Source organism: Canis lupus, chromosome 25 (assembly GCF_011100685.1).
Source record: "Canis lupus familiaris isolate Mischka breed German Shepherd chromosome 25, alternate assembly UU_Cfam_GSD_1.0, whole genome shotgun sequence".
Classification (NCBI taxonomy): Eukaryota; Metazoa; Chordata; class Mammalia; order Carnivora; family Canidae; genus Canis; species Canis lupus.
In genome coordinates, this window is record NC_049246.1 from 34,292,783 (window position 1) to 34,306,107 (window position 13,325).

The 13,325-nt window shown below is 46.8% G+C and overlaps 1 protein-coding gene across 2 annotated transcripts in view; it reads left to right on the forward strand.

The window, feature by feature from the left end:
* LOXL2 (lysyl oxidase like 2) overlaps positions 1-13,325 on the forward strand; it is a 91,586-nt gene that overhangs the window by 33,102 nt on the left and 45,159 nt on the right. For both annotated transcript variants that reach the window (XM_038573799.1, XM_038573800.1), the window contains exon 3: positions 4,829-5,004. In XM_038573799.1, coding sequence (XP_038429727.1) covers positions 4,829-5,004 — 176 coding nt within the window. The remainder of the gene's footprint in view (positions 1-4,828; positions 5,005-13,325) is intronic.

The window sequence follows — 13,325 nt, forward strand, 5'->3', positions numbered from 1 at the left end:
TGTTTGGAAGGCTGCTGGGGTCATGGGTCAGGGTGGAGATTGCAATACAAGAAGGAGTGAGCTAGAAACATCTTTGGGATGGATGTAGATGGAGATGCACAGCAGAAGGGCTGAAATGGACATTGGGGCGGGGTGCCATTGTTGGTAATGATGAGGTCTAAGCTATGACCACAGGAGAGTGGCTGATGGGGGCGGGGGAAAGGCACTGCAGAGAGAAGCTATAGTAACAAGAGGCCAAAGCATCCTGGAAGGGTCATCTGTGTGGATATTGAAAGAAACCAGTAAGACTTAGGAAAGGAGAAATCTCAAGGAGGAAGGAAAGAAACAGATGCTAAAAAAATTGTAAACTGTCATGTCTCCTGGACTTTGAGGATTATGTTGTCTATATAAAAGCGGTACTTGGCTTTTGCATCTTGAGAGGTCTTTTAGATATAAAAGTATTTGAGGGGATCCCTGGGTGGCGCAGCGGTTTGGCGCCTGCCTTTGACCCAGGGCGCGATCCTGGAGACCCGGGATCGAATCCCACATCGGGCTCCCGGTGCATGGAGCCTGCTTCTCCCTCTGCCTGTGTCTCTGCCTCTCTCTCTCTCACTGTGTGCCTATCATAAATAAATTAAAAAAATAATAAAAAAAAATGTTTAAAAGTATTTGAGGGATCCCTGGGTGGCGCAGCGGTTTGGCGCCTGCCTTTGGCCCAGGGCGCGATCCTGGAGATCCGGGATCAAATCCCACGTCAGGCTCCCGGTGAATGGAGCCTGCTTCTCCCTCTGCCTGTGTCTCTGCCTCTCTCTCTCTCACTGTGTGCCTATCATGAATAAATAAAAATTAAAAAAAAAAAAAGTATTTGAATTTCTTCAGCATCAGGGTAGGATCCTTAACTGGGTACAAGTTGGGTACTCAATACATATTAGCTGATTAATTCATTTTGATTTAGGAGAATACTAAAAACAGTTGACCAGCAGTCCTTGACATAGGGACCAGTGAATGTGACCAGTGGCCAGGGGTGTGCTCCATGGGAAGAGTTTAACCTGCAGTCGGGCTCTGTGTGCACACTGGGAACCCCACAGCTGAGCACTTAACCAGACCAGTGTTCTGGGAGTGCTCACTATCACCTGCTCCTCTGCCCCTCAGGCAGTAGGAATGAAGCCCGAGGAGATCACCCAGGTACTCCCAGGTTTTCCAGCCTGGATTGTCAAGAGGTCTTTTCCCCTAAAGTGTATCTGAGCTCAAGGAACTCATGGACCCTTTCAGAGGGTTCTAAAGGGGGACAGATGTTCTATTTCTCACCCTCTGGATGGGTCTCACAGCAGCCTCCGGTGGTGGTTTTCCTGAGCTCGGATCTGATACCTCCTCAAACCCCCACACCACCCCATCCCCCCATTGTTCAGATCAGAACGACAAAACCAGCAGATGACCACAGTGGGGCCCCAGAGGTCCTAACTTGAACATTTGTCCTGACAACAGCAGCGAACACTCTGGCATTCAAATGGTTTGATTTGTGATCTCTGTCTTTCAAATGGTTTATTGATTGGTTTATATATCTCTTCTCCTTTCACCAGAAGTATTTCTTCGAGTGAATGAATGGACAGAGAGTAGAATGAAGTTTGGCTTCTAATTGAATGGCTTTTTGTGTCCAAAGTTAGAGCCCCATCTGCGCTCCAAGTGCCACTTTCCTAGCAGCTCTGAGATAGTGTCTACCCAACTGTGCTCAGACCACCCTGCGTCCCAGCAGGTGGAATCAGAACAGTCTAGCTGATAGGCATTAAGCATACAGGGAAAAATATTGTTATGGAATCAGGTCAAATTAGTACATGGTGCCTGGTGATGCTATCCTGGGCTATGTAGAAAAGTACACTTCCACCGTCTACAGAAAAATACCTGGTGAGGGGGTGCCTGGGTGGCTCAGTTGATTAAGCATTTGCCTTTGGCTCAGGTTGTGATCCCAGGGTCCTGGCATCAAGCCCTGCCTCTCCCTCTACCCCTGCTCCTGCTCTCTCTCACTCATGTGTTCTCTCTCTCTCTCTCAAATAAATAAGTAAAAATTGTTAAAGAAATAAAAATCAAATGTTCCTTATCAAAGTGTGAAGCAGGTCATAGCATGTCTGTTTTGCAGCTCCTGATGGTTCCATTAGCTGCACGCTGTCCTGCTTCCCATCCCCTTAGCTAGGGTGGTTTTTCTCATTGCAGATGGAATAAGGGCCCTAATTCTTTTCATCATCTCTGTTCCTTCAGCAGCTCTGCCACAGAATGTTCCAAAGAAGAGGCCCCGCTTCAAATGCAAAGGGTCTTTTCCGTTGCTAGTACTTAGCAAGACAAACATTGGTTTGTTGTCCAAGCAGCAATTGATTAGGGAGCATATGTTTCCAAGGAGCTTGACAGCTGGGAAGCGAGGCCAAATTGAGAAACCAGTTGGAAAACCTCAGCCCAGATGTTTTCAATAAGCTTGTTGTTCCCCACAATGCATCTGAGACACTCTGGTTTGAGCCCTGACCAGCCATCGGTCACAGCACACACGTCTCAGCAGGGCCAGGGAGTCAGGGACTAGCCCCGTGTCCTCCCTGACCTCGAAGAATCTCAGAATCTCCTTGGTTTTCTCATCTCTACAATGGGAGTATTCGTATCTGCATTTTCCCTACATCACGGAAACAATGGGATTCCCTGTTTTTCTGATTTACTGGAAGGAGGAAGGGAAAGGGGCTTGAACATGTACTAGGCACATACATTATCTCACCAAATCTCCATGGTGACCTGCTTGTTGGGGATCTTTGTTTTCACTTTAGAAATGGGAAACAGGCTTGGTCAAGCAGCTGGCCAAGTTATGTGGTACCCAGGCCCGAGGCAGAGAGAGTCTGATCCCTGGTTATCTGCCTCCATTAACCTGTCAAGTCCTGCCTGGAGCCCTAAGAAAAAGACATTTGATTTTGTTTCCTTTCAATTTGTAGCAGCACTTACAAACATCACCCTTTAGCACTTTGAGAAAAAATTATTTTGAGTTGGGGTGAAAGACACGTAACATAAAATATGCTGTCTTCACCATTTTTCAATGTGCAACTAGGGAGTGTTAGGACCTTCATATTGTTGCACACCGATCTGTAGAACACATGTTATCTTGCAGACCTGAAGCTGAAGCTCAATCTCAATCCCCATTAAACAAACACTTCTCATGCTCCCCTCCCCCAGCCCCCGGCAGCATCCTTTCTACTTTGTCTTTGGGAGCTAGACTACCCCAAGTACCTCATCTAGGTGGAATCTACAGTTTTTGTCATGTTGTGATCGGTTATGTCACTGAGTATAAGGCCCTGAAGGTTCATCCGCGTTGGATACTGTGTTAGAATTCTCTTCCTTTTTGAGGCTGAGTAAGTCCAGGGTGTGTGTATACTGCAGTTTGTCAGTGGACACGTGGGTTGCTTCCAGCCTTTGGCTATTGTGAATAATGCTGTAATGCTCATGGGTGTGCAAATATCCCTTTGACACCCTGCTCTCAGTTCTTTGGGCTATAGACCCAGAAGTGGGGGTTGCTGGGGCTCAGGGTAATCCCATTTTTATTTTTTAGGTATTTATTTATTTATTGAAATATAGTCAACATGCATTACATTAGTTTCGGGCGCACAGCCTAGTGATTCGAAAAGTCTGTGCGTGCTCCCCACAAGCGTAGCTCCCATCTGCCACCACACAATGCTATGACAGTACCATCGACTCTATTCCCTGGGCTGTGCCTTTCATCCCTGTGATTTCCTCACTCCATGACTGGAAGCCTGTATCTCCCATTTTTCATTTCTTGAGGAACTGCCATACTGTTTTCCAGCGTGGCTGCACCATTTTGTATTCCTGCCAACCACCCATGCACAAGGGTTCCCGTTTCTCCACAACTTTGCCAACCCTTGATATTTTCTCTCCTTTTGACAGTAGCCATTCTAATGGGTGTGAGGTGGCATCTCGTGACAAACCCTCTAGCACTTGGCCCACTGAAGTGCACATCTCTACTTGGTGCAAATCAGGTATAGACATGTGAGGTGAGCAGAATTGCACAGGGCCCACCAGCCCTGCCTTCACCTGACTTCTGGAAGGTGATGGGGCAGCTCTGTGGCTTTAGTATAGCAGGGGAAATGTCAGGGAGAGAGAAGAGCACTGAATGGACCAGGCTCTGGGCTCACGGGGTGGCCCTGCAGGATGAGCCACCCTCTGAGCCAGAGCTCTGTGTGTCAGGTGGGCTGACTATCCCTGAGGCATGGGGAAGTCAGAGGAGGTGATACATATAGAAATTCCTTAAAAACTCTAAACCCTCAGGTGCAGGTTAGCTTACCTTTTTACTGAGAGGTCAGAGTTCAGCCTCTGCTGTAGATGGAAGGTGAGTCTGACTGGTGCCACAACCAGTCTAACTACAGTAGCCATCGTCATCCTTGTTGCCTTGTTTGAGTAACTGTGAGCCAAAAATAAACTAGGCATGTGCCATGTATTATCTCTGGTCCATACACAGCCGCAGTTGAGGCATCTGACAAGGTATCTGACTTGACCAAGGTCGTATAGCTCAGTGACCCTGCCAGAATGAAACCCAGCTTAGTATCCAAAATCTTGGCTCTGTCTACTCTATTATGTGACATCTGGGCTCAAATCTGGTTTCTGTCCAAATCACACTCAGTCTACCATGTCAGCTGCCTACTGTGCAAAGGGAATCCAGATGCCCTAGAACTATATCCGGTATCTCAAACATACTACACATCAATTGATGACCACAGTAATTATCAAAATTAGGGAAAAATCCTCTATGACATTGGTGCCCTCCAAAGACTCAACGGCTCTTGGTCTCCCTCTTCTCTGCTTCCTTTAGGACCCATCTGGTTGGACAATATCTACTGCACAGGCAGAGAGGCCACCCTTGCCGCCTGCTCCTCCAATGGCTGGGGTGTCACCGACTGCAAGCACACAGAAGACGTGGGCGTGGTGTGCAGTGACAAAAGGATTCCTGGTTTCAAATTTGACAACTCATTGGTCAACCATATAGAGGCAAGTTTTGTGTTCTTAATGATTCCCACACATGACTATTTCCCTTCTTACGTGTAACTCACTTCTCACCTGCCCATTCCAAGAATAGCGTGTGAGTGCTAAGGAAGGGACCCAAGGCAGCCTGACTTGATGCTGGACATCGGAGGGGAGGGTTTCTGGAGTAAGGGAGACCACCAGTGGGGAAAAGGCATCCAGACACAAAGAATGGCTTGGATGAAGGCCCCGAGGCCCTGAGGCATGAAGGGGGATGATAAGTAGGTCAGTACTGCCCAAGACTAAAATGTGAATGTGGGAGTAGTATGAAATAAAGCTATAAAGGCAGACATGAAAGCCCCTCTGTGCTCTGCCTAGGAGTTTGCCATTTCAGTTGGGAAAATGTAGTGGTTATTATTTTTTTAAGATTTTTAAATTTATTCATTCATGAGAGACACAGAGATAGAGAGAGAGGCAGAGACACAGGCAGAAGGAGAAGCAGGCTCCATGCATGGAGCCTGATGCAGGACTTGATCCTCGGTCTCCAGCATCAGGCCCTGGGCTGAAGGCGGCACTAAACTGATGAGCCACCTGGGCTGCCCTGTACTGGTTATTAATTGCCATGTAACAAATTATCCCCCAAAGTTTGCAGCTTCAAACAATATACTTTATTATCTCACTTAGTTTCTGAGGGTCGGGAATCCAGGAGTGGCTTAGCTGACTGACTCTGATCAAATTTTCTCATGAGGTCACCTGGGGCTGGGGGTCCTGTCCCAAGCTGACTCGTGTGGCTGTTAGCCAGGTTTGGTTCCTCGCTGTCAGCTGGAACCCTCTGATCCTCTGCACGTGACCTCTCTATAGGCTGCCTGAGTGTCCTTAAGACATGGCAGTTGTCCTTCTCCAGAGTGAGTGATTTAAAAACCAAAGCTGAAGAAAGGCAACTTAAAATTGCCCTATTTGAGCTCCAAAGGAAGTTCTACCCAGACTATGGTAGACATTTTCCTTTCATGACTCACAGCCATCCTACTCTTTTTCTCATATGTTCCTAGAGCACACTGCATACGCCCAGGAACTTGTGTAAACCTGCATTATAGCATGGAAAAGGATTTCCACCTTTCTCTCAAATGGCAAGGTCAGACCACTTCTAGCTGACACTCTTCAAATGCTGCTATTTTAGCTGGGAGTAGTAGACAAGATTGTTAAAGAGCTAATGTACTTTAGTGTTCCAGTTATCGACAGTAAGTTTGCTTTACTGTAAAGTCTGTGATTTGGAAGGTGGGCTTGTCCAGCCCAGTTTCACACTTCCCATCTCCACTGCTTATGACTTCACATGGGATAATTAGCACCCCCTTTCTAATGAGATTGGAAGCTCCTGGGGGATAGGGTATACCTAATTCACCATTAGATCCAATAGAAATAGCATTAGGTACCTGGTAGGAATGGTGTTTCCAAGCCGTAAATTTTCTTCTTTTTTTTTTAAAGATTATTTTTATTTATTTTTTTAAAGATTTTATTCATTTATTCATGAGAGATAGAGAGATAGAGAGAGAGACAGAGAGAGGCAGGGACACAGGCAGAGGCACCCAGGGATGCCCCCTAAATTTTCTTCTTAAGAGTACATACCAGAGGGACGCCTGGGTGGCTCAGTGGTTGAGTGTCTGCCTTCAGCCCAGGGTGTGATCCTGGAGTTCTGGGATCGAATCCCATATCGGGCTCCCTGCATGGAGCCTGCTTCTCCCTCTGCCTGTGTCTTTGCCTCTCTCTCTCTCTCTCTCTCTCTGTGTGTGTGTGTGTGTCAGTGAAGAATAAATAAATACATTCTTAAAAACACACACACATACCAGAGATCCTTATCCCCATAGGTGAAGAACCTCCCAGGATCAAATATCAAATTAAACAATGATAAGAAGCACATAGAAGCAAATCATTCCTTCATTGCATTGCCCTGCTTAATAGAAAAATGAGCTTATTTGTAAGATCTACAATGGGCCTCTATTCAGCCTAGAACCTCAGGATAATACAATTGGATTATCAAGTGACGATCCAGTCTTCCGATCATAAAAAAGTAATTAGTAGTTTGAATAAAAAGGTGGGCCAAAATATCAGTGGGAGAATGAAAAGACTCATCTGCCATTAGAAAAAAAATGATCCTGGAAAAAGGATTCTGGATATGGCACTTCAACATTCAAACATTCAAGTGTTTATTGAATGTGGCTCCTAGAAAAAAACAGAACCTTGACTGGGTAGACTAGGTGGAGAAACGACACCCAAAAATATAGTAAGAAGTACTTTTGTATTCTGGAAGTTCTAAGAGTCCCCCACAAAAGCTTAGTACCTGTCTTTATTCTGGACCTTTGTTGGGTACCTGCTGTACACACAGCGTGGTCTGGAATACCATTAGGGAAAGAAAACATGGCCCTTATAACCTGAGAAGACAAGATGCTTGCCTTGGCAAAGCTGGAGGATCATTCCAAGGCAAAGAGCCTAGACTCTAAGTGAATTTACAGTAACCCAGAGAGGGCTATGGTGAGGATAACTGGTTGAAGAGTGGGATGACTCCCACAGCCTTCCACGCTTTGCATCTTCCTAGAAGTCTTCCCTCTTGCTATTGTACAGTCAGGCTGGTTACCATGAGCCACATTGGGAGCTTTCTCATCTGACTGGAAAAGGAACTCCAGACACTGTGGAAACTTTGAACTAATGAGCAGTAATCCCCTGTAACCTCTTCCCTTTGGTGTCAGCTCAGTGGAGGTCGGGAAAAGGCCCACATCTCAAGATGTCTAAGGAGAAACTTCGAGAATTGCCACTCCATCTAGGACTTTGTGGCTAAAGCTCATGCTTACTGTCAGGGCTGGCCTAATGGATAGGGAGCTGCCCAGACCAACTACAAGGGATATTTGTGGGATGTTGAGAAGTTTCTCCAAAATACCTCATGTAATAGCCTGTGTCAGTGGCTGAAATCATGGAATCATTCCTCTTGGCTAAAGAAATGTCCCCTATTAAATGTTTTTGGATGAGAGGAAGAGATGTAGGCTGGTGGACATGGAGTTAGGTGGGGTCACAGTGCGGTGACTAATAGTACCTAGGAAAACTGCAAGCTAATCAATATGAGCACAGTGGATGGTCTCTAACAGTAGTTCCTGGGGTCCCGCTCCTGCCTCTTTAACAGCAGACATTTACATGGAGGTGAAAATGTGCACTGATAAAAGTTGTAGAGGACACAAAACTAGAAGGGATTGCTGGGATATAACATTACTGAATGAGATTCAGAAAAACCTCAGTAAGTTGAGATAAATAGGCCCAAACTATAATATATTAGGGATGAATAGAAGGTCCTATTAAAGGTTCATGAAAAAAAAATCAGCTACAGAATGAAAGCCAGGGAGAGTGACTGAAAAACATTGATTATATCTTTAAAATCCCTGAAGGGGGGACGCCTATGTGGCTCAGCGGTTGAGCATCTGCCTTTGGCTCAGGGTGTGATCCCGCGGTCCCGGAATCAAGTCCTACATCAGACTCCCTGCGTGGAGCCTGCTTCTCCCTCTGCCTGTGTCTCTGCCTCTCTCTCTGTGTCTCTCATGGATGAGTGAATAAAATTAAATAAATAAATAATCAATCAATCAATCAATCCCTGAAGGAGATTGACCTAAAGCTCTGTATAAGCCAAAGCTATGATATGGTGGGGGAAAAAAAAAAGTGAATGTGCACAAATGGAAGAATTCATCCCCTAAACTCTTTGTTTTTTTGGATCAAGAACTGAGTACAGAGTTCAGTTCAGGGGCCATCTCTTAGCTAGAGGACAGACCAGCAAGGTGGAGATAGATCTAGAAGTCATATCGTATAAGGAAATGAAGATACAGTGACAAAATAGAGAGAAGAGGAGACATCTCTTTAAATAACTGAAAAGTTACCGTGGAGAGGATGCATGATTTATTCTAACCCAGAACCAAGATGGGTAAGAAGGTAAAGGGACATAGATTTCAGCTCGGCATGAAAACTCTGTAACGCTTAGGGCTGCCCCACGGTGGATGGGGCTAGCCTGTTAGTAGCAAGCTCCCTGTCACTAGAGTAATTCAAGCAGGAAGGGGATGGCCTCCTGCCAGGAATGTTGCAGCCAGATTCCTGCACTGGGAAGGAAGCAGGATGAGGTGATTGCCAAGTTCTAAGATCCCTTGTTACTCTTCATTTATGAAAACACACTCAACCCACATAGGGGGGTGCCCATAGCTGGTTCTTGGCAGTGTACACCATTGTGTGAATGGGCATCTCTCTCTTTCTCTCTGTCTCATTCTCTCACATGCACGCACACACGCACACATGCACGGAAGGGATGCCTGCTGGTGTGTGTGCTCTGGCTGTCTCCCTGCCTCTTCTCTGGGCCAACACAACCTTGGCCTTGAAAGCAGTAGCAGACTTTCTACCTTCACTCTTCCACGTCAAAGTGTGAGCACTAAGGCCCTCCCTCGACTTCCCCAGTTCAGGGTTCATAAATTCAAAAGTGGCCAAGAGTGGAGTATTGGTCAAAAGGAGATGCCAGCTAATGCTTTCTCTGTGTCTTATGATCCCAGGAGCAAATGACTGACCTAATGAATGTGGTGAGGACACCTCCCCCCCCAACACACCCCGTCCCATTTCATCCCACCCCTACTCTGAAGGGTATGGCCTGGATCTCTAACATCCATCCTCATTGACTCCTGGAGACTGGGGGCAGATCACAGACTATTAGAGATGACTCTCACAGGCTTGTGCCTTCTCCACAGTACATTGGAATTCTCCAAGCAGAGAGTGGAAGAAAACTGAGCATCAGTCTAGACCAAGTTCATCCCACTTTGGAATGCCCGAGGCATGAATCACTAAGCCCTGGAGACTGGCTGATGAATTTCACTCAATGAGCTAACTGTGCTTCCAGTGGACTCCTGCGTCTGCTTGGGGCATCCTCAGGGGCTCTTTGACACTTCATGAGTTCCCTTCTAAAGAAGGGAGGAAGCACATCTCCTGCATATGAATGACCCCACCAAGGGAAAGTTCATAGGTTTAGGTCCTGGGCTACCTGTTGGCAAGCAGCCAAAACACGGGGCAAGTCCATTTTCTTTTCTTTTCTTTTTTTTTAAGATTTAACTTTTATTTATTCATGAGAGACACAGAGAGAGAAGGAGGCAGAGACACAGGCAGAGGGAGAAGCAGGCTCCATGCAGGGAGCCCAACGTGGGGCTCGATCCAGGGTCTCCAGGATCACACCCTGGGCCGAAGGCGGCGCTAAACCACTGAGCCACCCGGGCTGCCCAAGTCCTTTCTTTATTAAGATAAGCTGGTTGATTTCTCTCCCTTCCAACTATGGTAGTCTGTAAACCAGAGTGGCAGTGGTTTTCTCCATCAAAATGGAGATGTGCTTGTGCTCATCATTTACTAGGTAGTTTTAAATATTCTGCAGAGGAAAGAATTCAGATGATTTCTGTCAAAGTGCTTAGCAGACTATAAAGTGCTACAGTAGGTTAGCCCTGCAGATTCACCAGCCTTGGTTCACGGCATCCAGAAAATTCAGGCAGTCTCAGTTCTCCAGAACTCTCTCACAGATCCAGTCTCTGTGACACAGACTGTACTGTCCCATCTAGCTGTATAGCCCGTTTCAGACCCCCAGAGTTGAAGGCAGGACCCCTGAGTTCCAGTCTGGTGGAGTCTGAGACTTGCAGCTGGGTGTCCGGGGTGCCTGACCCTTCCTGGGTCTCTGGACACCTCACCGTCAAACAGCATTCTCATAAGGCCAATGAATCAGAGGCCAGTCCTCAAAACCTTCTCAAAAAGAGGCAAGCAGGAGCAGATTCTGAAATGCAAAATACTCGTGCTTCCAAGCAAACGGATCTTTTTTTTAAACCTAGGAAACAAAAAAATAAAAAAATAAAAAAATAAACCTAGGAAACAGAGCCCCAACTAAACCTCCCAGGATTTCAGAGGCTCTTAACTTGAGAGGCTTTGTTTCCTGTCTGTGGCACTGGACAAGTTGGAAAAAGCATTAGATAAGAAGAGATTACAAATCCAGATGCCCTCCTGAGTCAACTTCTCTACTCAGGCTGTTTTGCACATTGCTAAGTCATGTGCTCATAGAAGGGCTCAAGGCTGGAGCCGTGTGCTGTGAGATCAGGGAACATACAGATCTTTTCCTTTTCTTCACCTTCCCACACCACCTTCTTACGTACCCATTTTTTAAAGGCTCTTTTGCGAGGTGGTTAGGTTACCAGAACTGATTGGAAACCCCCAGGCCATGAGATTTAGGTGTGGCCCATCCCTTAAGTGGCCTCCAAGCCTCAGTTCCTCTTTGTGACAGCAGGCAGCCCCGAGATCTGCAGAGGCCAACAGAGGGCCATAGAGGACATTGCTGGGAGAATCTGGTACCCCTCCCCTCCACACTTTCACATCCTTCTGGAAGGACCCTGAGACCTGAAGAAAGCTCTTTCTTCTCTTAACCGCAGGAACAGAGGCTGGTGGGAATTCTTAAAATTCCAGGAGTCCTGGTTTGTCAGCTGCCAGAATGCTTCAAGTTTTCCCCCTCGGCAGCAGTCTTATCTCACCATCATCTGGGGCCTCTAGGAAGGTCTGAGAGCTTTCCAGCCAAAAGTTTGACCCCTTGCCCATTCCCCACCGCCCCGGCCACCAGAGAGCGGGTGCGACAGGTTGTACTGGGTAGTTTCAGAAAGAAAAGGGGTCTGTTCTCATCTTGGTGCAATTTTGAAGGTGGGAGTCCCTCCAAACCTAAATGTAGTCCTGCTTCTTCCCTGATGGCCGCAGGATGCCTGGACGGGCTCCCTCTGTGGTAGGAGGAGAAATGGTAGCAAGTAGGCAGTTTGTGCCAGACTCTCCCACAGGGAGTAAGGAGTTATGGTGGAAGCCCAGAGCCTCTGAAACCCCCGTCTTGCTGACCTGTTGAGCTGGGCCATCACATTAGCTGTCCTGGGTTTGTCCTGTAGCTCACAGGGAGTTTGGGCAAAAGGATGTATGTATAAGATCCTGTCTGGTGTTAACATTCCATGATTCTATTTATTGAATCTCTATGTGGTCAGGACTTGCCAGCCACCACAAGGACACAAAAATTCTAAGGGGGCACCTGGGTGGCTCAGTCGATTGAGCATCTGTCTTTGGCTCAGGTCATAGTCCCAGGGTCCTGGGATCGAGTCCCATATCGAGCCCCACATTGGGCTCCTCATCGGGCTCCACAGGGAGCCCGCTTCTCCTGCCCCCTGCTCCCCCCAGCCCCGTGCTCTCTGGTGAGCGCTCACTCTCTCTCTCTGTCAAATAAATAAGATCTTTTTAAAAAAATAAAAGAAGATTAAAAATAAATATAGTTCTAGGGTGACCTATTTTCCTGACTAAAAATAGGTCAGAGCATCTGAAAAGCAAAAGGGCATTTATGCAGGTAACAGAACAAAATATTTGAAATTGTGTGCATCCTGACAAATCTGGGAACCTGATTCCTGGCTGGGGTGTGGCTCACACAACTTTTTGAAAAGCATCAATATTATTATAATTGTGTGAGAGGTGAAATAAGTAAGTAAACAACATCATACTTACCTGTTAGAAGAAATAAATAAGTAGCATTATAATTTATCTTGGATGAAATAAATGGATGGATAGCATGTACTCAGAGTTCGAACATATGAATCGGATGGGACATCTGTGGCAGTTTGGAGAGGGAGAGAACAGAGAATATGGGAGATTATATATGGAAAGGAGGCAAGATGGGAGAAGCGGGCAGGAGAAAGACTCATTGCCCTGGTTGGGGGATCCATTCTGTAGAGTGGCCCAGTGGTGTGAGTAGGGTGGGGCTGCAGTGCACCGAGGAGTTCAAATGAGTCACTTCAACCATGCGGGAGGGGTCAGTGCCAAGGACTCCCTCCCACTGGATCCCCAGGAGTCTGTTGCTAAGGTAGCTGGACTGTATCTGGCCATGTGTTCATTTGATACATTTTAATAGAGCACCAGACACTATGCCAGGCAGTGGGAATAAAGAGATTGATGGGGTGGACAGCCTTGCCTTCCTGGAGATTCCAGTCTAGTAGTAAAGGACAGTTCCACAAATTGTTACTTCGTTACCATGGTGACAATTTACCCTGAGAAGCAGTAGGGACCCCAGCTGGGAGGCTGGCCCAGGACTTGGCTGGTCTGTGGCCTCAGCCCCCCTGCTGGAACAGGTGTCCTGCCAGCTTCCTGCAGACGGCAGAGCTTGCTTGTTCTCCAAAGAAGCAGTCTCTGTTACCTACCCCAGTGCTTTCTGGTTGGAAAATGAAATACAGAGCGTTCGATTTTCCAGCAGCCTTGTAAGGCTCTTGATTTATAGGAGGAGGGCCCAGACAGAC